The sequence below is a fragment of the Spinacia oleracea genome, chromosome 3 (assembly GCF_020520425.1).
Source record: "Spinacia oleracea cultivar Varoflay chromosome 3, BTI_SOV_V1, whole genome shotgun sequence".
NCBI lineage: Eukaryota > Viridiplantae > Streptophyta > Magnoliopsida > Caryophyllales > Amaranthaceae > Spinacia > Spinacia oleracea.
Genome location: NC_079489.1, coordinates 11,304,194 through 11,330,203, shown reverse-complemented (window position 1 = coordinate 11,330,203; position 26,010 = coordinate 11,304,194). Strand labels below are relative to the sequence as shown.

The 26,010-nt window shown below is 35.5% G+C and overlaps 4 protein-coding genes and 1 non-coding gene across 5 annotated transcripts; 2 read left to right on the top strand and 3 right to left on the bottom strand.

The window, feature by feature from the left end:
• Positions 1–223: 223 nt before the first annotated feature.
• LOC110788895 (protein NRT1/ PTR FAMILY 5.2) lies at positions 224–6,142 on the bottom strand. The gene is made up of 4 exons (XM_021993526.2): positions 5,677–6,142; positions 3,103–3,320; positions 1,844–2,400; positions 224–1,272 (listed from the first exon to the last, which is right to left on the bottom strand). The coding sequence occupies exons 1-4, from the start codon at positions 5,828–5,830 to the stop codon at positions 402–404; spliced, it is 1,800 nt and encodes a 599-aa protein (XP_021849218.1). The 5' UTR covers positions 5,831–6,142; the 3' UTR covers positions 224–401.
• Positions 6,143–7,082: 940 nt separating this feature from the next.
• On the bottom strand, positions 7,083–11,678 carry LOC110788876 (protein NRT1/ PTR FAMILY 5.2). The gene is made up of 4 exons (XM_021993507.2): positions 11,165–11,678; positions 9,461–9,678; positions 8,766–9,331; positions 7,083–8,126 (listed from the first exon to the last, which is right to left on the bottom strand). Exons 1-4 carry the CDS (start codon positions 11,271–11,273, stop codon positions 7,277–7,279), a joined length of 1,743 nt encoding a protein of 580 aa, XP_021849199.1. The 5' UTR covers positions 11,274–11,678; the 3' UTR covers positions 7,083–7,276.
• Positions 11,679–12,552: 874 nt separating this feature from the next.
• LOC110788894 (cyanate hydratase) lies at positions 12,553–15,952 on the top strand. Its single transcript, XM_021993525.2, has 4 exons — positions 12,553–12,979; positions 14,325–14,396; positions 15,080–15,188; positions 15,691–15,952. The coding sequence occupies exons 1-4, from the start codon at positions 12,705–12,707 to the stop codon at positions 15,724–15,726; spliced, it is 492 nt and encodes a 163-aa protein (XP_021849217.1). The 5' UTR covers positions 12,553–12,704; the 3' UTR covers positions 15,727–15,952.
• Positions 15,953–17,739: 1,787 nt separating this feature from the next.
• Positions 17,740–17,830, top strand: LOC130471196 (small nucleolar RNA Z122). The gene has a single exon (XR_008931857.1). It is a non-coding gene; the product is annotated as a small nucleolar RNA Z122 (small nucleolar RNA).
• Positions 17,831–23,346: 5,516 nt separating this feature from the next.
• Positions 23,347–25,297, bottom strand: LOC130469470 (protein FAR1-RELATED SEQUENCE 5-like). The gene is made up of 4 exons (XM_056838805.1): positions 25,080–25,297; positions 24,536–24,865; positions 23,850–24,229; positions 23,347–23,651 (listed from the first exon to the last, which is right to left on the bottom strand). The coding sequence occupies exons 1-4, from the start codon at positions 25,295–25,297 to the stop codon at positions 23,347–23,349; spliced, it is 1,233 nt and encodes a 410-aa protein (XP_056694783.1).
• Between the last annotated feature and the right edge of the window lie 713 nt (positions 25,298–26,010).

Genomic DNA, 26,010 nt, shown 5'->3' with positions numbered 1-26,010 from the left:
TTTCTCTTATTCATTATTCCATATACTTCCTCTGTTCCAGTTGCAACATCTTAATTTTTATAATGTGAGTGGATAGGTAGTGAATTACATTCATGCCCCCTTTTTAGATATAATTAGGGGAAAATGTGGGATATTGAACATGGATAAGAGTACTTTGATAAAGTTGTCAAAAATAGAAAGGTTGCAACTAAAAAGAAGCAGTTGGAAATAGAAACGTTACAACTAAAAAAGAACGGAGCAAGTATATATATGATTCAACCATAGGCAACAATGGATGATCTATTTTCCGCAAAAGTTAGTGTTTTCACTTCCCTTTATACACCATAAAAGTTACTCTACCATACTAATAGAGAGGGAGAGAGTAGCATAAGGATACTTGTGCATACTTAACACTTCGAAAACTAAATAGCTCGATTTGTAGTCTTAGGACTACTATAGATGCATTCATCCCTAAGTACTTCCATGGAATTAGAAATTTCGGCCTTGTAAACATAGGACCGAGCTATGAGCAAGAAAAAGAAGAAATTTACCACATTAAGGATGACAAACAATGCATAGTAGTAATCAAGATGAGAGGCATTAAGGTTGTTCAAAATCCAACCATGGTGTCCATTTTGTGCAGTGAGGCGTGAAACTGTTGATAAGAGGAAGCTACTTATATAATTCCCTATTCCAAGAGTTGTGGTTGAGTAAGCAGTTCCAAGACTCTTCATTCCTTCAGGAGCTTGATCATAGAAGAACTCCAACTTTGCCACCTCTAATATTCCATCTGCAACCCCCATTAGCATAAACTGAGGGAGAAGGATGAAGATTGTTAAAGGAAGTTGTGCACCACTCTCGACCAACCCATGTTCCTTTGCAATACTTAACCTCTTCCTCTCTATTAAAGATGAAATGGTCATGATTATTATGTGGATGGTTAGGCCAAACCCCATTCTTTGAAGCAATGAGATACCTCTTGGATTCTTGGTCATTTTTCTCATCACTTTCACCAAGATTTTGTCGTAGAAAACAATGAAAACGAGCATTGAAATTGTCATAAACCCGGTTAGGCTTGCAGGAGGGATGTGGAACTTGCCTATGCTCCTATCCAGGGTGGTTCCTTGCTTGATGAAAAGGGTGTGTACTTGAGCTACCATGGTACTTGGGACGAATGTAGCGATCAAGATTGGAATCATTCTTAACATCTGTTTTGTCTCCTCAACTTGTGTAACTGTGCATAGCTTCCAAGGGTCTTGTGAATCAGTGATCATTGCAGCTTTGTTAAGGAACCTACACAAAGTCACTTAGGTTGTTACTAAAGCTGAGAAAATCTGACATGACACGATAACACGACACGAACCGGACACAAAAAAGCGGGTTAGTGTCAAGGTTTATGATGCATTTAATTAAACTGATCAACACGACAAGACACATTTAATTAAATAGATCAGGTAGGTGTTGAGGTTCTTAAGTCTTAACACGAAACTAATACAACTTAAACTGCCTATGAAAAAATAACTAGTAATTCAATGTATTTGGTGATAAAAGTTTATAATGGAACAAACTTTATTGAACAAACAAGAAATGATTCGGACACGAAAAAAATGGGTTAGTGTCAAGAGTCTCTGACACGATAAGTTAAACGGGTCAATACCACATGACACATTTATTAAACGGGTCGGTTTAGTGTTGAGTTTCTTCAACCCGTTTATATTCGACATAAAAACGAATACCACCAGACACGACACATTTTGCCTGCTCTACGTGTTACATATAAGTACGGTGCCAACGAGGATATATTGCACAAAGTAGAAATTCATATTGCAAACAAATTGAAGAATATTTTCCATTGATCACTTACCTTAAAGAGGGAGTTAACTCTATTCTGAACTTCCCATGCTTGGTATATTCATCTGAGTCAAGTTCATACAACTTCTTAGAAAAAGGCGCTTTTCGGTTCCTAATGGCAGCAACAATAACCTTTGCCATCCTTGTGACAGGACTCCCAGTAGGCAATTTATGCCTATAAAATGGAGTTCCAGTTAAAAATATTGAGATTGATATTGCAAGCCCAATTGTAGGAAGCCCATATCCTAAAGCCCAACCCACATTATCTTGGATGTAGACTAGGATTGTGTTAGCAAACAGGGTCCCAAAGAAAATGCTAAACATCCACCAGTTGAAGAAAGATATTTTTTGGGCCTTCTCTTTGGGCTCAAAATCGTCGAATTGGTCCGCCCCGATGGTTGAGATGTTTGGCTTGGTCCCACCCGTCCCAACTGCGAGAGTATAAAGAGCACCATAGAACACAGATAGTTGTAATGGTGAGGCCTTTTTACAATCTCCAACTTGGGCTGCATTGCAAGAGGGTGGTTTCAGTCCAGGTAGTGAAACAGCAAGGGTTAATACTGACATTCCCTAAAAAAGAAAGAAAAATACGGAGTATTAAACAACGGTCAAATTTTCAACCAATAGATTTTGATAGTCATCTAAGTCTTTGTTGATATCTCTATTAACTATCTACTATGTCCCTGAATATTTGCAACGGTTTGGCTAATATATTTGTCAAGACATTAGTTTGATCGTAATTATATACGATGACATAGGAAGTATTAGTAAAACTTTTTTAAAAAATTATATTTAAAGAAATGTGCATTAAAACTAATCCAACAACATACAATAGCATTTGATTTTTATATATTAGTAAGGAAATTTGGTTAAAGTTAATGTACGAAGTATGCAAAAGTCAAACTGTTACAAGTATTTAGGAATTGAGGGGGGGAACCGAAAGATACTACTCCCTTCGTCCCATAATTATAGTCCCGTTTGACCAAAAACACGGATTTTAAGAAAAATGGAATATAGTACATGGAAAAGTGGAATAAAATACAAACGATGATTGAGTTGCATGGAAAAGTGAAATAAAGTAAATGGGAAAGAGAATATAGTACATAGAAAAATGGAATATAGTCAGGTGTGGGGTTTTCAATGCATTTTTAATTAATATAGTCTATGAAAAAGTGATGACCTTAATAGCCAAATTTAGAAATAAGACTATAATTTTAGGACGCCCGATTTGAAAAACATGACAATAATTTTGGGATGGATGGAGTACAATACCGAGAGATAGATGGCGCAAGAAATGAGAAAAGTCCAATAACGTCCAAGGTGGGCATCCGCGACATAAGCGCCTAAAATAGGAGTCATCCAAATAGTTCCAACCCAATTGGTAACATTGTTGGCTGATTCCACAGTTCCTTGGTGAAGTTTTCTTGTCATATACAAAACCAAATTTGATGATATGCCATAGTATGCCATTCTTTCAAACACCTCGTATGCTGCCCAATCATTAATAACCAAAGTCAAAAGTCAACAATAGTGTCCTCAGCAAGTCTACATAATTAATTTTGTCCTAGAAAATTAATCTTATAAATATATATTTATTATGTTACATTAAAAAGAAAAGGTCCATTAATAACAACCAGTAGTGATGGGCTCATTGTCTCATAGCCTTATATACGTTTTGTTAATATTTTATGACAAGGTATTAGATCCGTCATAATTCAGCCTAAACAATCTATTAACAACCTATTCTTAATTGTCTTTTGCAACGGAAAAAACCAATTATAACGACCCCTTTTCCGATGATCTTCACTTAAAATTGTATCCCAGACCAAGTGATCAAGATAAATGGATAACTTCTAAACTCTAATCGTTTACATGTTCATATGTGGAAGGTTGTGTTTTAGTGGAGTGTGGACCTACTTTTGACTTTGTTTTTGTGTTAAGGTCTTAAGAATTGCGGCATGCGATGTGGGTGAGGAAGATAAGGTCCATTACTCCTATTAAGAATCTAGTTGGTGAACCACTGAACGGTAAAGATTGAAGATGAAATCCACTCGATCCATAAGTTTTGTAGAATTTATAACACAAATAATTAAACATGCAATGAAAAGTAAACACTTTTAGAGTGTATTTAAATATCACGATATTTTAGACTAGTGATAAAGAATGGGAACTTTTCACATATGGATTCAAATTTCTATACTGGTCTACTTTTTTAAAGACACCGTTTTATTCTAATATTTTTTGCTGTATTGACGTCGGAATTGATAATAGTCTACCATAAAGACTAATTTGAGCATATAAATATCAATTACAAACGACACGCCTGAAAGATCATATTGGGATGATACTAAGATACACGGAGTAAAATCGAATTTCATTTACATAAAAGTCATTTTTACGAGTATGTTGCTCTTTATACAACAACTTAACTGAAAAGTGAAAATACTCTCTTAAACTACATGAGTGTGGCCTTTGTAACCTAGTACGAAGTACAGAGTAGTATTTAACCCATTCTACTTCTATTAGGTACGGATGTACTACCTCCGTTTCAGAGAGTTCTTTACAGTTACTATTTGCACGGACTCCAATGCAATATTTAACTACTAATATATCCAATTTCGTATGTGAAAAAATTATAAAAAGTTGATATTCTGAAAATACATACAGAGACCAATCTAACAAGATCTTACATGTAACGTTAAGGTGTATATAACAGTGAGAATTTACGGTTAAAATTTTCTTATTTTGGACACATATTCCTAAGCGTAAAGAACTTTTAGAAACGGAGAAAGTACGTGCCAATATCTCATAGGATAACCCATAATATCACACTTAGTATCCTCGTATGGTATAATCTAGTTTGGATAAGGTAGCACAAAATTACGAGTACAAATTGCGGCTCTATCTAGCCTCACATTTTGCTTTAAAAAAAATCTAATGTTTTCATGAACTCGGAAAAAACAAGAGGAGATCATGACAAGCTTAACAAAAGGGAAACGTTATCATTAACGGTCTCAATTATGGTTTGTTTTTTTTTTTAATTCAAAAGTTCTACTCTATATCCGATTAGCTAACTCAAACTGTTTTAACTTAAAAGGTTATCATTTTAAACCGGTCCTAACTTAGGCCCTGTTCTGTTCACCTTATTTCCACTTATTTCAGGAAAAAAAGTTCAAATAAGTTCAGTTAAGTTCAAATAAGATAAGTTCAGGAAAAATAAGGGTTGGCCAAATACAATTTATAACTAAAATAAGTTTTGATAAGTTCTAATAAGTTCAGATAAGTTCAGTTAAGTTCAGTTAAGTTCAGATAAGATAAATTCAGGAAAAGTAAGTGGAAATCAGGTGAATAGAACGCAGCCCAGGGTATCTTCTTAAAACAGTCCTCATTCATAATTAACTTGACCAGTCGGTTAATATAGCTACATGAATGTAGGGCGCAAGATGAGCGGAGAAATAAAAAGGGTGGCAGAGCTCGATTTTGGTGGCTACATCAACCGATTGAGCAAATTAATTATTATACATGAAAACCGTTGTGAGATTATGCCCTTAATAGTTAAGATCACCATCACTCTCTTGGTTAATCAAAAGTTTTACGCTAAAATGTACTTGGCCAACCCTTATTTTTCCTACACTTATCTGAACTTATCTGAACTTATTTTTTCCGAAATAAGTGGAAATAAGGTAAATAGAACAGGACCTTAATCTTTTAAATCAGACCGTCCATATAATTGGTTCCCCTACGATTTTTCCTTAAAAGTTACTGTAGTTCTACTGCTAGAGTAGTAGTGTAGAAATTTATAATACGGAGTAAGTAATTAAGAGTAAATTAAAGAAGAGTACATACCAACAACAAAGTAGCAAGCTTTCCAACCACCACGTTTGGATCTACGAACAGGGTTTCCTTTGAGATCAACTGTTCCATCTTTTGTGTAATCATCAACAACCCCTCCTTCCACTCCCATAGCCGCCACCGCCTCCGCCGCCGCCGCCACGGCCATTGACTTAATTTAGTAACTAATTGACGGCTGAAATTAGCTTAGTTGAGGTAGCTAGCTAATTGAAGCTTTAATTTGTGGAGTTGCATTTTTTTTTTTTTTTGACTTTGTAACTTTTCCTAGGTAGCTAAGCTAGCTCCTTGGTTGCAGGAGGCCGGTTTTCTGTTGCTATTTGTATTCTTTTACAGTACCAACTGTGAGTTTTACATGAACTTAGCACTCTCCACCCACCTTTTTATAAGCCAAGAGACTACACTCTGCATATTGAGTTTTGACTAATTAGGAGCAATTATACGCGTGAGGTTATTATTCTGCCCCTCCTAAATTAGTTAATGGTCAATTTTGACCGTGTATGTTAAATGATCTACCCCGTATAACTCTTTATATTAAAATAGACAATAGAAATGACACATGTCACTTTCTGGTATAAAACACTAGTTTAGGACCCGTACAACGCACGACTACTACTAAAACAATTTATTATTTTAATAGTAACTAAAAGACTTGTGATATTAGGAAAACATGAAAGTAAAAGGATATATGAAAAAATATAAATTCAAAGTTGTGTAAGAAAAATATTCAAATGAACTAAATTTGTATATTACTATACAAAGTTAAAATTTATAGTCGTTTATTTGTATGTAGAACGATCTAACAACGTTAACCAAACCCGAATGACTCAAGACTAATTTTCGAAAAAGACCCGAGCATAACCGAGTTAGTCAAATACAACATATTTTGAATTGAGTAAAATCTTGATAAATAAACTTATATGTTAGTCTACTTACCATGTATTATTATTTTAATTAACATTCTGACTTACCAGTTACCATGTATTATATTATTAATAGTAGACTAACATTAGAAGTTCATTTATCAATATTTTTTATATTTCTTATGAGGTTAATTAAAAAAGTTATAATAATGGAAAAAATAATATTGATTTAGCTTTCCTCCAATAATATACTCCCTATGTTCCATAATGTTCCTCATGTTTACTACTCCGTATTTATATGGTCAAAGTTTAAAAACTTTGACCGTAATTAATAGTATGATTAAGAGTATAAATGTTAACTTGTGGGATATCATTGGATTCGTTTTAATATCAATTTTCTAAATATCAATTTTTTATAATTTTTACTAATACGAAATTAAAATTATTAACGGTCAAAGTAGTGCATTTGAGACCGCGCAAAATGGAAAAGTGAGGAACATTATGGAACGGAGGGAGTATTATGCAGTATACATCTATGGTAAGATTGCGACAACTAAATAAAACTGCGACACGTAAGATTGCGACAACTAAATGTTATCGCAACTTGCGACCTTTATAAAGGTTAAGGAGTTGACTCTAAAGCCATACTTTTGTATGTTTACTCACTTGATCCATGAGAATGTACTAACAATTTTATGTACAAAAAAAAAGATGAAACCATATGCCTATAATCATTATTGATGTAGTTCATCTCTAAGAACTTCCATTGAATTGGAAATCTCAGCCTTATAAACATAAGACCTAGCTACAATCAAGAAAAAGAAGAAATTTACCACATTAAGTATCACGAAAAATCCATAGTAATAATCAAGATGAGAAGCATTAAGGTTATTCAAAATCCACCCTTTGTGTCCATGCTCTGCAGTGAGGCGCGCAACAGTCGATAACAAGAAACTACTTATATAATTCCCAATACCAATCGATGTAGTCGAGTAAGATGTCCCTAGGCTCTTCATTCCCTCGGGGGCTTGGTCGTAGAAGAACTCGAGCTTAGCCACTTCTAGGACTGCATCAGCCACCCCCATGGGAACAAATTGAGGGAGTAAAATGAAGATTGTTAATGGTACTTGTGCACCACTTTCAACCACACCATGTCCTCTTGCAAAATTAAGTCGTTTCCTTTCTACTAGAGATGAAAGTATCATGATGATTGTGTGAAGGATTAGGCCTAGTCCCATTCTTTGAAGTAATGTTATTCCTCTTGGGTTTTTTGTGAGTTTTCTCATGGATTTTACGAAGATTTTATCGTATAAAACGACGGAAATGAGCATTGAGAATGTTGTAAACCCGGTTAGGCATGCAGGGGGGATGTTGAATGTTGTTGTGCCTATGGTCCTATCCAAGGTGGTTCCTTGCTTGACGAAAAGGGTTTGTACTTGAGCTAACATGGTACTTGGGATGAATGTAGTGACCAAGATTGGAACCATTTTTAGGAGTTGCTTTGTCTCTTCCACTTGTGTAACCGTGCATAGCTTCCATGGGTCCTTTGTGCCGCCTGTGACCACCGCGGCTTTGCCAAAGAACCTACGACACAAAAGCAGCCATACATGTATGTATTACAAACTCCTGATTTTATGTATTCAGTTTCAAGTGGTTTCAACAAGACCTGATCAAAAGACGGACTGGGTCGGGTTTGGGCCGTGGCTTAAAACAGCCCACTATGTGGGGTCACGGAGGGCCAAACTTTGCCCTTTTTTGTGCCCACAATCCGCTATTTTGGGCGAAAATAGCGGGTTTGGGGACCCTTTTCAGATCGGGTCAATTTTATAAATAAGGGCTCATTCCGTATTGCTGTCAGTTTTGGATTTTTAGGTTTCTAAAATCATATGTGAAAACTAGTCATACCAATATCATGTTGATTTAAAACTGGAAAAATACTTTTTGTGGTTTTCATATTTTGGTTTTTAGTTTTATAAATAACTGAAATTGAAAACAAAAAATACTACCAAACCGGCCTAAAATTTTAGTTTTGAGTTGCCAAAAACCCGCCCAAAAAATTAAAAACGGGTTGGGTCGGGTCACGTCGGGACCGGAAATCGTGTCTGAAAATTCTGCCCAAACTCTGCTATTTTTTAAAGTCGGGTTTAAGATGATCAGGTCTAGTTCAACTTATGATCAGGTCTAGTTTCAACTTTCAACTCATAATCCTTTATCATCACTAACCTCAAGGAAGAAGTCGCCTCCACTCCGAACATTCCATGGCTAGCATATTCATCCGAATCGAGTTCATACAGTTGCTTAGGGTCACTAGGGAGCGACACTTTACGGTTCCTAAAGGCAGCCACAAAAACCTTTGCCATCTTTGTGAAGGGACTTCCAGTAGGCAATCTATTCCTATAAAATGGAGTTCCAGCTAAAAAGATTGAGATTGATATAGCAAGCCCAATAGTAGGAAGCCCATATCCCAAAGCCCAGCCCACATTATCTTGGATGTAGACTAGGATTTTGTTGGCAAATAAAGTCCCAAAGAAAATACTAAACTCCCACCAATTGAAGAAAGAGAGTTTATGGGCCTTCTCTTTGGGCTCAAAATCATCAAATTGGTCTGCCCCAATAGTTGAGATATTGGGCTTGGTCCCACCTGTGCCAACTGCTAGGGTGTAGAGTGCACCATAAAACACTGCTAGTTGTAAAGGTGAGGCCTTTTTACAATCTCCCATTTGGGCTTCATTGCAAGGGGGTGGTTTGAGCCCAGGAACTGAAACTGCTAGTGTTAGTACTGACATTCCCTAATTAGAGGAGGAAAAGGGCAAGATAAATTCAATACAAGATACTTGTACGTGACGTATAAACAGAAAGAGTAATGAACTTACGATACAAGAAATATATACGAGAAATGTTGGAAAGAGGTATAATACCGATAGATAAATGGCACAAGAAATGAGAAAAGTCCGGTATCGTCCAAGGTAGGCATCGGCGATCCAAGCGCCGATGATAGGTGTCATCCAAATAGTGCCGACCCAGTTGGTGACATTATTGGATGACTCTACAGTTCCTTGATGAAGTTTCCTTGTCATATACAACACCAAATTTGATGATATACCATAGTATGCCATTCTTTCAAACACCTCATACACTGCCAAAAGCCAGATAATCAACAATCATAGATCATTTTGCTTAAACAAGATAGCTAAACTACTTAATATTTCAAGACATATTACCGTACGTGCGACGTGTCAATCTTAACTAAACTTATAACATCTTAAATGAGTTTGGATTATGTACTCCTTTACAAGATATAAAGCCAAACGATGGGAGTCTAATTATCAGCTCATACTTAGTTATCGTGCTGCTGGTTCAAGCAAACTTATGACATCTCAAATAAGAAACTGTAATCATTATGTAAAAAATACGTATATATCCTCTGTAAATAATTGAGGGAACTAAGAATTGAACATTGTACTTCCTTGTACATCGCAATTTAGAAGGTGGACCATGGTGCACATAGAGCATGGTGCACCTTAAGAACATTAGTATATAATTAAAATAACATCTATTTACGTAAAAAGAACATGGACATATATTTTTTATATTTTTAATAAATTGTGATTTTTTATAACAAAAAAACAAAATATTATATTGCATGTTCTTTTGTCGTAGTGTCATGTTCTTTTGTTTATGCACATGTGTTCTTTTGGTGCATATGGTGCACCATGGTCCATAGTCCACGGATTGCTTGTACATTTAATGTTTAAGGAAAATAACCACCACTTGAGCTATACTAGGCACGTGCTTTTATAGTCCATATTTAATACTTTAACATATCATGGGGGTCATGGCCCCCGCCAACCCCCCTAATTCCGCCCCTACTTACAAGGAAGGACCAATAAATTATTCATCAAAGAAAAGAGTACTAACTCCATATTACTTTTCAAGATACCCAAAAAATCAACCATGTGATAAAACATAAGCAGTACAAATGAATTCCAACAAATACAAAATATACTTCTATCATAAGATACAAAATTAGCCTGGAGATGAGGGTCTACTAACATATTTTTCTTAGCTTTAAAAAAAACGAAAGAAATATATCCCACCTGTAAAATTTAGCTCTCACATTACTAGTTTAGGTTATGTTATCAATGTGACAATTATTCGAATAAACTGTCGTAGACGGAGGAGTTCGGATCTTCTAGAGTTTTAACGAAACTCTACAAGGTTATGTAGAGTTATATCTAAACCATACATTTTAAAATCAATAGCTCATATCAGTGGGAATGGGAAATCAGGGGTGGATAATATGTAGAGAACCTTTTACGAGTGCTAGCTATAACCTATCGACTTTTTTTTTATAAGGTATGCCGAAGAGTTGTACTGTATCAGAATCTTGTACGGGTCAGCCCAACTCTAGTTAGCGGGTCATACACTTAAGAGTGGGAAACGATAAGGGGAATCCTCTTAAAAGTGTCCCTAACTAGTGGGATTGAACTCCAACCTTTTGGTTGAAATCTGTAATCGTTTCACTGGACAAGGACATTACTTGATTATCATAGCCTATCGACTGAAGAGTAGGAATCAACGAAAGAAAAGAAATACGGAGTACAAAGTACTTGAAAACATACCAACAAGAAAGTAGCAAGCTTTCCAACCACCACGAACACGGTTTCCTTTGAGATCAACTGTTCCATCCTTTGTGTAATCATCAACAATCCCTGCTTTTTCCATATCCATTGAGATAAACTCAAGACTGTCTAATTGTTTTTGGCTTTACTAAAACTCATGGGGTTAACTTATAAAATCTTGTGGGCATATGTTTTGAAGATGAATATCTTGGGATTCCAAAACTTTTCAACGGTAGCTCCTTGGTTGACGGAGATTCGGAGTATAATATCTTTAATAATACTTGTACCCTTGTATTATTACTTGAATTATTACTCTTGAATCATTATCTGCGCCGCATTTTGTTTGGGTCGACTGAGCATGATCTGATATGACAAAATACGTTAAGTTAAATGAAAATAGATCTAGACACAGAACTACAAAAGCACAACATATATCATGGCATGACATATAGTTGGTGTGTTGGGTGTGGGTCGGACATATCCAGACTCAAGGACCACATGCTCACAACCCACAACTAGAATTGGGCATGTATTGGATCGTGTAGGCCCACGTGTTAAATATGTGTGTCTCGTGCCATAATGTGTGATCTTGCCAACTCTACTTATAACCATCTTTACTTAGGCCCACGTGTTACTTTTACCGTTTTAACCCAAAGTTGTCAAATAATAATAACACGAAAATATTCCACCTAGAGTCAAAATGACTCGAATAAAGATTATGTTGCATATTAGTTGCATGGACACACTAAGATAACATTCTTTGATCTTCACTAAATTTCACTTATTATTCCAAAATCACCTAACAATTTTTATTGAAACTTATAGCCTTTGATCTTTGAACTTATTGATTAGTATGAGTCCTAATTTTGTCTTATCACATCTTATTAGCACTTTATCTTAACTCGTACATAACGTTGTATAAACTTAATCTTCAAAAAAAAAAACCTTGTATAAACTTATTAGCCGTTACTCCCTCTGTATTTTTTTTAAGGGATACACTTGTCTTTTCCGACCGTATTTATTTAAGAGATACACTTGTCATTTTTAGTAACTTATCAACCTCACCATCTAATTAAATAATACATCTAATATACCCTATCACCCACCGTCCTATTAAACAAATATTTTCATAAACCCACATCACCCTCCACCCACCAAAATGACATGATCCTCACATATTTAATTATTAAAATATCTATCCAACCCCACTTGTTTTATTATTTTATTTCATTCAATTATTCTTTTTAATACCCGTGCTCGGCCAAGTGTATCTCTTTAAAAAAATACGGAGAGAGTATGAGAACGTCGGATTCCAACCCCCATATAATGATTATCCGATTTTATCTGACTCGCGTATCCGAGTTCACAACTTCCACCCAATTTGAGTAAATTTTGTTGACAACAGTAGCAAAGTTTGCCACTCATTACGAATTTACGAGTAGTCCCTACAAGTCTCCACTCCACTTCATATTTTACTCGTTATCTTCCTGCAAAGTGCATATTGAACACCACATCCAACTAGCTCTCACCTTGTCCATCAATGGCGTCTTCAGAATACACCTTATCAGTGGTAGAGAAACTTCGAGAAGCCAAGAAAAAATCCAATAAATCTTACAGCCAAATCGCTACCGAAACTGGTCTCACCAACGTCTACGTAGCCCAGCTTCTTCGTCGCCAAGCCCAATTGAAGCCCGACACTGCTCACAAGCTCCGGGCTGCCCTACCCGAACTCACCGATGAACATATTGAGCATATGATGAGTCCTCCTTTTCGATCATACGATCCTGATTTGATCCAAGAACCCGCCATTTATCGGTCTCTCTTTTCTCTCTCCTTCTTTTGTAATGAGATCATCAATTTCGCTTTTGTTTTTTCTGGGTTATTGGTTTTATCATCTGGGTTTTGTTTTGTTGGATTGTTCAGTGATTATATTGTTGATTAATGGTTATTGATTAACCGATTTTGAGGTTTATTGAGTTAACATTGATGGCTTACATCCAATTTTGTATTTGTATAATTGGTAATTTGCAACTTGAATTGGAATAATTTTGATGGTTTTTGAAGGATTAATCAACTGGTCTAAGTCTAACCTAGCAGTTGCTTTATGGAGATTAATTATCTGTAGAAGGAAGAATACTAGAGAAATTTTGGGAGAGATGGAAAATTAATCAAGAGTATGATTCCTGTGAGACCATCGTATGCATAAGACCGCTGAATATTTGATTAGAAAGTATAAGTGCATAGTATTTGATTAGAAAGTATAAGTGCATAGTATTTGATTAGAAAGTATATTTGGTTGATAGTAATTATTGAACATACCTATTTGATCAGTGATCACTATGTATAACTATTTGATTAAAAAGTATAACTTTTTGGCAAGAAGTTGCTCTTGTACATAAGTCATATACTTCATGAGTTTTGCAATTAATCAATTATAAGGTTGTCGTGTGAGTATGTGCTGCAATAAGATGTGGCAAATATGAAATACTTGTATACATGATGGATTGAAGAAACTAGAGAAGCTTTTAAGTTTTGTTTGTTTGAGCCAAAGGAGTTGAACAGACATAGTCACATAGGATGATAGGCCAGCTATAGGATTACTATGCACTTGGCAGTTGGCAGTTGGCACTCGAGTTTTGCTGATGAAAAATTGGGCTAGTGGTTCAGTCGGAGGAAATAGTTTGTGCAGCATTGGCACTAGCCCCACTAAGATGGTCTTGGCCTAGATTATGTATTTGTGCCTTTTCGGTTCTGTAGTACAAAATGTTTTTGTGCTATTTCTTCAATTGGTTATTATGCTTGCTTCAATACTCTTTTCCCATGGCTATATTCGTGGATGTTGCCACCAAGTCATCGGCTAGCTAGTATCCCTAGTGAGTAGTGATCAATTGATAATGGTGTGTTAGCTAGTATATCAGTGATTACTCTTTCCTCTTTGCATTAATCATGCCTAACACAGTGGACCTTTTCCTTTCCCCAAACAAATACTGCCTACTTGTTGTCTGAAAGACTAATGTGGTCAAATTAATGATTAATTATGGTAATATTAGTTCAAATGTTTGTTTCAACCTTGACCTTTCAGTTAAGTAGCCACTTTTTTTAATCTATTGGTTATTTATTGATGTGTTCTTTCTTTATTTTGATCCTATTATGTCTACAGATTGCATGAAGCAACCATGCATTTTGGTGAGAGCATTAAAGAAATCATCAACGAGGAGTTTGGTGATGGCATGTAAGGATCTGACCAACTGACCCAACTCTTCATCTTTGTTTATATGCTACACGTGTGCTTTGCTTCTCTTCTCATTTTAATTGGTATTCGCACTGTTCAACTGCGTACAACTTCTTAGTTCTCACTGTACTGTTGAAATAGGAAATTTGAGAAAATCGTGTGCAATCGATGGTTCTATTTTTCCTATTGTCCTGGATGAACATGGATGAGGAACGGAGAAGTACTAGACTTATAGGACTTCTAATCCTAAATACAGACTGATTCAAGTTCTTCTAAAAAGAACGATATGAGATTATTAAGCCCTTGGTATAATTAAACTATCTAGGTCTTCCTTTAAGCTACCGAGTCTATGGTATAACTTTAAGTATCTGCAGGCCTTCTTGTAAACTGTTTTTGAAGTCACTATTCGCGCTTCTTCAGGCTTCAACAGTTCATGTTCATTATTACAATAAACTGAAAGCTTTGCTAATAGATGAATAGATCAACTTTACACAATGTATGGGATGTATGATTGTATGAATTGTTATTACCCTTGCTCCCACTACTGCTCGGGTTATAAGTTGGTCATTTGGCTGTAGGCTTGTCATTGATTTACAGAGTGCTTCTTTTCTAAGTGTGTGTTCCAAATTAATGTTTTTTTTGTTGCTGATATTGAACTAGTTGTTCATTTGATTCTTTTTTAGCATGTCGGCCATAGATTTCTACTGCTCGGTTGATAAGGTCAAAGGTGCAGATGGAAAGGACAGGGTTGTGGTTACTTTTGATGGGAAGTATTTGCCATACACGGAACAGGTCAGTTGGAATCATACTTAAGTATTTCGCTTTGTTAAGAATGGAAACACTAATTATATACAAACAGGCGAATAAATGAGGTTTAAAACTTTTCAATTCTAGCCATTTTGTAATTTGGTGTTGGGGTGCTCTATATGGATTTCAAAGGTATACGGAGTACATTTTTAGTACCATGATTTATTCATTTGTATTCATAAAGATTCATCACCATTAACAAACTGATAAACACATATGTATAATTGTAGGTGATAATAAGTTATGATAGAAATTAATGAAGGAAAACACATGTTTCGTAGTGGTGATCCACACCTTAGACATTCATATTGGACTTTTTTTTGTCGAATTGAACAAAACCACAAAAAATCATTGCTATTCCCTGATACGGAGTATACTTAACCTTACATCAAACAGACTATCACGATTCCAGTTAGCCTGAAATAGTTTCCTCCCTGTGGTTTGACATTTTCTCAAAATTAACGTGTCAATTTTCTCTCGCTGCCAGAAGTCTGAGCACATGCTATCAAGACCGAGGGATTGATGAAAATGAAGAGTGTTCTGTTCGTACAAACTTCTTCTGTTGTCTGTCATTTATTTGATGTAAATGAAGCCATATGCTATCAAGAAATTGCAACTTCTGCGAGGGGCGGAGGGCTCATATAGTCATATGTTGTAGCAAAAAAAAACACATTTGTATGTTGTACTAATATTTGTTTAAGAAATAAACCAGCTTTTTAGCATTTGCAATGTAGTGTATTGTTTTTAAACTTTTGTGTATCGAATTGTTTTTTACATTTGCGAATCATATAGGTTTGAATTTGATATTAAAAGACCAATACGGCAATACCCCAATTTATCCGATATAGGTTTGAATTTGATATTTTTGAATTTGGGATACAAATTCTTAGGTACGGACTATGGAGTACGAGTATATTATTAGAGCAAATTACGTGCTTATGTGGCCACACTTGATGGATAAGCATGGGGAACGTAAGGGATTTCCCGAGGAGTAGGGTTGAGTTCCAACCATGTATACCGGTTTGACAACAAGATCAAACTCCTAGTTGCTCGGGCTGACCAGAAATGAAAGATGAAATAGCTAGTCCCAATCAAACGTGTGTAGAAATCCTAAATTTCCTTTAAAACAACTCATTGGAGTCTTTTTAGCCAAACAATAGGCTAAGGGGCGCCAAGCAATTGATTCGGTAAAACCGGCCGAAACCCCTGCTTTTTCCAGTTTATGTCGGAAAGGTACGAAGTTGGACTAATTTGGAAATTGGTGCTGTTGGAAAATCTGCGCAGATAGGATCGCTATTATAAAAAAAAAAAAGATTTTTTTTGCATAAACAACCAGAAGGATTATGGTTAAATCAGAACCAACTTTGGTAATCTAGCGATCATAGCGAAGTCTTTGTATCAATTTGAGTTGATTTCTTGTACTGATATCTCTTTAGCCAATCCACAATTCCTCCCTGAACCTCTTTAGACTCAGAGTTCTCCGAGAAATCTGCTCCCCATCAACATTAAAGAATCCCGTGAATAAAGAAGAGTTAACTCCCTAAAGCTTGAAGTTCAGCTTAAGCAATCGGAATGTGATTCTCTACCAATTCCTTTCAAAGCGAGAAATTCAAGTTTTTTGCAGGTTGTCCCTTTGGACCCCAGGTCTTGCATTTGGTATTACCGCAGTTGACGCCCTATCGAGAGGAACACTAGCTGTAATTCACGCTCCATCGAGAAACCATCTCCGCCTCATCCGAGTTATCGACCTCCTCAGGTACGCGAGTCTCATGTCTGATACAAGCCCCAACTTGAGGAGGGGTGTTGAATCACCCAACAATTCTTCCAATAATTACATATCCGTGGATCAGTGACTGTGGAAAAACTAAGGAAGTCTCATCATCCTCCATGATCTCAAGTTCTCAACAACACTATGGATCATATACAATGTGCAAAGCATGAGAATGAGTCAAGTGAAACCCCATTAAACATGGAGCATCATTAGCAACAAAGTCAAGTCAAACTACCCCGTTAAAAAAAAGAAAAAACAGTCAAACTACGAATTACTCAGACCCGGTAAGTTGTAGGTTCCCAATGGGTTACTCACCCCTTAACAGGCCCAAATCAATTACCCGAATAAAAAACATTGCGGCCGATCAAAACGGGCTTACCGCTAATCATCCACAAACCCTACTTCAAAATTGCAGCTATATAAGAGCCCCTGAAGTACACCCACCCATCTCAGCCTCAACAATTTCCCTCTCTCCTTGTAAATTCCATCGTCGACTTGTCCCAATCTCATCCGAAAACTTCGTTTTCTCGCCATTTTCTTCAAAAAATCAATTTTATTTCTGCAAAATTTCTTAATTAATTTGAGTGGTAAAGGAATAACAGTCCATCTTGGCAAAGCTAGTTAGCTTAGGCAATAACTAGTTTTGAATGCTAATGGACTTACAATTTTCCATTTCCTCCCTGTTCTGGACTTCAATTTATAAATCCATGAGGTTTCCGATCATTGGAGATGATATATTTTCAAAACTATATTATTATAAATTTATTCGGGAGGTGATGATTAACTTTCGTATTAAATCTGATAGCGATTTTGCTCTGTTGATTTAATGTTATTTGCACGTCAGTCTGATCCCATTTTTCTTTAAATTTGTTTAGCGAAAACAGTCCATTCTCAGCAAAGCAGGATGAATCTAGATTAAATTTAGATGAAGATGAATAGCTTTGGATTAAAATGGACTAATATTACATTGTTCACTCTATAACTGTCCTCGGCTTCTTTTTTCTGTGATTCTGTAGGTCAGTAGAGTTGATACATTCTTTTTCTTTTTTTATAAATTAAATTGAATTTGTGTTGAATTTCTAAGCTTAACAGTTGGTTTCGATATTAATACCTCCTCTTCCCTGAATGTTTGATTACTACCACCAAGAAAATCTATAGTGATGAGTTTCAGATCTAAATTCATCTGCTTAGACAGAGTAACTACGGTCGCTGTTCTTTCGAGATCGACCGTGTTTCTCTGTCTAATCTGATGGAACTTTGGATCAAATTGTCCCACTCAAAGCCCAAACACAATTAACATAACAAAATTATATACGCTATTATGTGGTACAAAAACGCTTGAAAATGGTCGCATTTGTGATTTTGTGCCATTTTATTGTGTTCTACTGCACCGTAGAGGTGGTTGACAGGTATCTTATGGGTAAGATACACTTGACTTCAGATGGTTGTAATTTTAACACACAACTAAATACGATTTATATATTTGAGTTTTGTAATCTCTCTATTTGTTAATAAAATTCTTGGTTTCTTTTTATTACCAAGTAATATTTTTGAGGACTATACTCTACAGTTGCCCATATTTGAGATCACCTATATTAAAAACTCTATAAATTTGTTTTAATCATCAAATATAGTTCTCATTGATGAAGGAAAAGATCACCTATATTAAAACTCTATACATTTATGATATTTGGTTGTTTTCTTATTCATGCATAGTTGTATATATGCATTCTCACATACTACTTGTATTCATAGTAATATTAGTCATGCATTATCATTACATATATTACATATCCTCTTACATGCTTACATGAACATAACTACTTGTATTAATAGTAATATTAGTCATGCATTATCATTACATATATTACACATAGACTAGATTTAAAATAATTTTTTTTAAAAAATGATGTAATCTTTATTTTCAGCTACCTCTTTGTTTTTATTTTTGAAACTACTATTCATAGTAATCCCGTTTTATTACATTCCTACAGGAAGACTAGTTTTAGATTTTCTGCGCTTATTGCTTCCTGGTCGGTGTGTTGATTAATCGAATTTTTCTGAAGATTTTTTCATTGTTCTTAGATGGCGATGATACCGAAGTTGAAAAGCAAGTGAATTTTAATTTTTTAAATTTGCAAAAATATAGTTACTTGGTCATAGGCGAAAAAATAATAAAAATAATAAAATTTTAATTGTAAATCGGTGAAATGAAAAAGACAATGTAATTTTTAAGTATTTTTTTGAAAAAAAAACTTTTAAAAAAAAGGTTTTGGGTAGTAATGTGTTTCTTTTAATACGTGTTGAAATATGCTCGTATCCAAATTCGAACTCGGGCGCTGATGTGTAATGTTCAATGCAAGACCAGTGAGACATGAGGCCTAAGCCATTGGTCATTATGGTTCAAATATGTATTTATGCCCATTTGAAGTAACGTATATCGCAATATTTAATTACCATATCACTTTAATAATTAGGCAATAATTAAAAAAACAGCTATTATACATATATATAGATATAGATTAGAACATAATATTAACAAACTTAATTACAAAAGTCACATTGATACATTGACTATCAAAGTTGTCCCTCATGAAATAAAACATGTGTATCTACTAGTTTTAAATCCACAAAAGCAATAAAAGGCATAGGAACTAAGCACCAATGTGAAATTAGGAAGTTAAAACTACCCTAATAATTAGTTAGAAATTTTAACACATTTGTCCACGTACCAAAAAACATGTCAAACCTCACTAAACACTTTGCGAGTTATTGCCCTGAATACATGCAGTAGCTCTTCGCCCGTATTGTGAAGTTGTCGTTATCTTCTTGTTCCTTGATATCCTCGTCTGTGTCCGTATGTCATTCTTCCTCTATAAATGGTGCACCGTATTTATCTGCAGTTTTTGGCCCGAATCCACTTTTTTTTATAAAGTTTGCAGAGTACGTAGGAGTCTTGTTGTATATTTCTTTTATGCAATCTTTCATCTCGTAGCTTGTACTCGTGCATCACCCAATCTGTCCTTTCGAAAGTTCTTCCCCTCCTTGCGTAAAAGACTAAAGTTGCAGCTATTCCTACGTTAGCTCTATGGCTACTTGTAACAATTATCCTATCCGTCCCTGTTTTCTTCCAATTTTCCCATGGTGTTACGCGCTTGTCCCTTTTGGCATTCGGGTTGTTTACTCGTTTAGGGGTGAAAAAGTACCAGATTAGTTCACTTGATTTTACACCTGCCATGCTAGGAAGGTCCCATGGTGCGTGCTTGTACACGTCAACAGTGGCAACTTCATTACCACGAAGATTCTTTCCCTTTACTTTTCTCTTAAAGAAATAAACTACTAATTCCTCGTCCGTTGGAGCGAATCGATAGCCCGATTGGTGTTTTCTATTGTACAACGTAGATAGCTGAATTAACAAATATCCAAAAAAAACTTTAAACCCAAAATTTGTACATTTCGTTATCCTCATTTACTATAACTAAGTCCTTTACACATAATTCGAAAATGATATTGACATGTAACAATTACTCACATCCAATTGCTAATTGTTGTCATCAAATATGCACATATAGTCTATCTTAGTTTCCTTGGTTTTTTTGTAAACTCAAGTGTGATTTTTTAGTGTGGATGTGTTGTTATTTAGCAAAATTTCTACACTCATAGAGTCCTTGAAATTTTTACTTCCCTTGTTCCCCAAAAATTTACAACCAAATTTAGCAAACCACTCAATTGTGTTGATTAGATTATTTTATAACTAGCCAAATTCACAACCAACTTAGTAGAATAACTAGCAAATATTCATCCTTTGCATGCATTGTTTGATTAAACCCATTTACTCACCAAAATATATACGCATTCCATCACATTTCCAAACCACGCATCACTAATTACATTAGCATTTCTCTAATTAATCCACCAGATTTTATCACCTAAAAGATGTCCAATTTTCATACTTATCACTTAACTAACAAATAATCTCTATTATTTCAAATTTAACAACGATAAAATCAAAGATAAAAGTTGATAATTCGTTTATAACATGTTCATCATTATACTGTATCAGTTAAATGCACAGATTCCTTAAAAACATTAGCAACCCAAGTTGAAATTAGGAAGAAATTCAATGTAAAGTGTTGAAAATTAAGGAAAAAACTTTAAATTTGAGTTAAACAACTAAGAAAATTTTCCATTGATGTATTAGTGTGCATTATATGAAAGCTGCGACCAACCATCAATGAAATTTAATCCGTTGCATTTGAAGAACATGGTGGACAAGGTCATGGTTGACATGGCTTTGAGATTTAATTTAGAAAAGATCAATGAGGTAATAGAAATTACTATTCACTTATTCTTCGTGGGCAGAAAGTTAGCATGTCAATTAATCTGATTAATTTCCCGCAGCTTTATCTACCCATAAACACGGCTGGCCGATGGTACACGGTGAGGGTAAAAAAGAAATCCTCACCAGATGCAGACGATGGTCGGATTTGCGTTTATGACACGGGAAAAAAATCACACATAGTGTGCAGTGTGTCCGCGACTATAGTACATATTTTGCTGAAATTATTCGCTACCGTGAAAGTACCTTTGAGATTCCACACCAACGAATGGGATATATCGACATATGTTGTAAAACTAGTAAAGAAGCAGGTGGAAAAAACTCCTTTCGACAAGGGGCTACTGTGTATGGTTCGTTTGTTGTCGGTCGTGGAAAGTGTAGCGGATATGATAAAGGTAACAGGTTACACTACATTTCTATTCAAACTTAACTTTTACTTGTACTAATACGAGTGCATTTTTTCACATGCGCAACTATACGAAACAAATGCTAAACAAGTGAAGAACTACATACTCGGCCGTCTTGTGAGGAGTTTCTACAACGAGGTTAACTCCAATCAAGTGTTGGACATATTAACCAACAAGATCGGATAAATGGCGTTATGTATTACGAAACTATTTTCCGTTGGTGTTTACATTCATTACTCTCTTGTGAGCCTAAACTCAATACAAATTTGTAGACATTAATTTTATTTAACTTTGATAATTCTATGTGGACCCGATTGATACATTTAGGCGAATTACTGCAGGTTTCTATTGTTTACTTAAAAGCCTTTTCCATTTTTTAACTTCTATTAACGAGGAAGTATTTAACTAAATACCATCTTATTAATAGTTGAGTAATTGATTAAATATAACGTGTGTGTAAATAAATCACTAGTGTATGACTAGTGTATGAAATTGTGACCTATATTTTTATTTTGGGGACCATTATACAGTGTGACATAAAAAAATGTGTGTGAATTTTTTTTTTAGACAATTCTTCAAATGATAGCGAAAAAGGATACGAGTTCATGAACTCAAAACAGTGCAAAATGGATTAGGATTAACATCACAAAATACACTGCCCAACAAATGGGTTTAATGGAAAAACAAAAACTATTATTTTCCCAGCGGGTACAACAACTAAACCTCCAAAACATATACGTAACAATCTCAATCAATTACAACATAAGAGCAGCTACAATGTCATTCGACCTCCAAGTCGTGTACGCCATTCGTATGTATCGTAATCAAAAGTCTGAGATATATCTTCAGATAAATTAATTTGAGAACTTTCGGGAATGTCTTCTAGCACAGGTCCATTGTAGTAAGGATGCACACGTTCATCGTTGACGTTATTTGCATGTTCTTGCCTAGCCCGATAGCTAGGAATATGCCCATACATTGACCCGATAAGTTCCTACAATGAGCGTAAACCTGATTAAATTATAGTGGTTCAAATAATAACCTAATAAAGTACTTATTAAACGTAAAAGTACCTCATTGGCTGCAATCTCAGCGTGCGTACATGCTTGTTTCTTCTTAGATTTGTCGTAAATTGAACAAGGTCATTTCTTTGGCATACCAACATGCCTCTTATCAACCGGGGTTTTGATAATATCAGCTTGAACCGGTTGAACCGTCCTTTTTAGAGCGCGCTCGTTACACTCTCTTGGCCTTAACCTACGACAACCAAACACATTACGTGCTTCTGGATCCCACCACATAATAGACGTATCACCTTGGTCACCCGTTTTTCGAATACCCACCGCATCCTCCATTTTGAGCCTAACAATATCAGTAGCTTCCGTATACAGCTTGTATGCAACATCATTATGCATGGCCAATTCTTTCAAATAATTGTGCCTTAAAGATAGCTCTTTAGCTTTTTCTAGCCGTCTTGATTCCTCCGGATCATAGTATGAAACCCTCAAGCTCTCATAAGACCTAACTTGCTTCCTCCATCTATCTAGTATATATTTCTTCGGTATAAATTGAAAATCCTCCACATCCATGGCTTTCAGTATATGCCTACATAGAATATCTCTAAATTCAAACAACTGACATGAACAACTTATCTCTCTCTTTAACCTTATCAACTTTAACACTGTAGCTTTTGAACCGTTTCCTCCAATGAGGGGAGGTCAGTTTCTCGTCAGCTCTATACAACAAAAGTGATCCTATTGCATCAATTTTGGTAACATTTGTGTGGGTTAAACCTTTACGCTCACACACAATATCAGCAAACATCTCGTTGGTGTACACCTTATGGAAAACGTACTCAGCTAACACACTCTTGTCAACATCAAGTTGTGGAGGCTTATCTATACAATCAAAATTATCCTCCTTTTCTTCCTCTGCCTTTATATTCATACAAAACTCATAGTTTTTAATGAACTGCAATAAACCACATTCTAGGTCTACTTGAGTTTTGAAGTAACGATTCATACCTTCACTTCGCTGTGTAGATGACATTCCGGCCCAAAATTGGCCTCTATTGTAGGCTGGTGCCCATTGTCGACGGTTTTCGTACGCATCCAACATCTACCCCTTACGTTGATTATATGTGTCCATCACAAGACACCATGCCTCGTCAAACTCCGCGGGATCGAGCATATCATGAACGACCGTTCTAATAAGTGTATCAATGCTTTTCCATTCAGCAAGCTTGCCAAGGTTCCGAGAGGCATTCTGTAGCATGTGCCACAAACAAAGCCGGTGTGGAACACCTGGGAAAACTTTGCTTATTGCCTTACCGATTGCCTTGTCTTGATCGGTTAAAATGCCCTTCAGAGGCTTTCCCAAGCACTTCAACCATTCCTCAAAAACCCAAACAAAAGTTTCAGTATCTTCATGTGAGATTAAAGCGGCAGCGAATACAATCGACTTCCCATGGTGGTTGACGCCAACAAATGGGGCAAATGGCATGCGATACCTGCTTGATTGAAAAACTTAATTAATGTAATATAATCATCATGAATACACTACCACATAAACAATTATATAAGACATGATAATAAAAATGAACACATATTTGATTAACGTTAGTGATAATCAGCATGCAAACAAACATGCATAAATATAAACAAATTAGAAACACAAGTACTTATAACAACGCAACCAACACATTAACCATTAACACATCCTAATATATTACAAAAAAAATTAGAGTAGACCAAATTAACAAAACCATTATGCTTGCGTACCTATTGCTAGAAAAGGTGGTGTCGAAACTAATCACATCCCCGAAGTATTTGCAAGTTCCTCTGCTACGCGCGTCGGGCCAGAATGCGTTCTTAAAATTCCTTCTTCATCTCGTTGCATAGAGCTATAAAAATCGCTATTCAATTCTCGTTGTGATTTGAAATACTTTTCAAGACTGGCAGCATCTCCTTCCTCGAACATTGTTTTACGACGTTCAACAGCTATGGCGTTCCTAACATCCCTTTTGTTGAACGTCATATTATCAAAACCACCTTTTTCAATAAGCTGAGTACCAAAGTTTCTACTCACGCTCACACCCCCCTTATCATTGATCATTATCCTATCAAAGGTAGCTCCATCAATGCTCCTGTAATTAACCATCATTCGGCTACATTCGGGGCTAAGAGGGTGATTATGCTGCAAAAAACAATTAACTACTACAAACTCTCCATTTTTAAATGAACCATAAACAAACACTTTGCATCCTGTAACATTAGACCCCTCACTTTTTTTAACCGCTCCCTTCTTGCATTTTAATCTTATTCGTTGCATCATATGCGCCCTAGCCAGATCTCCTATACCTTCTTTTACTAACACCCTTATCCTTATACTCTTTCTTTAACTCATCACTACTCACAAACATCTCAAAACCTTCATTATAAGCATAACGGTGACAAAATTCACTAAATTCAAAACCGGAATCAAAACGCATTCCTTCTTTAGGGGGTTGCGACGTAGTAAAATTCACAACAGTACCATCTTCGGCCTCTGGTTCACCATTTAGGTCTATACTAACCATTTCACTGTAAAATACATAATCAATTAATACAATTTCCAGATTATTAAATAAATCATACATATTATATTAAATACTCGGCCATCTAATTTATAAAATACTACTGCAAATATTAATGAGTATTAATACTACATACGCATTAAATAAATTACATTTGTATTACATACACAAATTAATAAATTAATTAATTGCTGCACATATTCAAAAGCCCATTGTTTTCTCCGCCCGTCCAAATTAAACGCATTAAACCAGATTTAGAGGAAATACAGAAGATCTGATAAACTCTAAATACACATATTTGAGAATAGATTATTTGATAAACCATACGAAAAAAAACATATAGACATACCCAAGAATCCAATTGAATGATTCTATTTTAAACAAATATATCACAATGATATATGCTATAGAAATATAAGGGAGTTTCATGAAAAATTACCTATTTCCAGAAATGTCGAGTTGAATTTTTTTTTTTTTTTTTTTGGAATAGGTTAGAATATTTGGGCGGGATTTTTTTTAACAGAGATTTGGGCGGTTTTTTTCGCGCTGTGGAGTGCAACAATGGCGGAAAGGGTGAAAATTTTTCCCCCTTAAAATGAAATTTTTTAGGCTGACATGTCCTTACCTGATTGCAGGGTAAGTCCAGTCAGGTTACCCCCAGGGTAACTGTATCATCTCCCATCTTCTCCAGTACTCCTATTTGCTTTGTCAGTTTT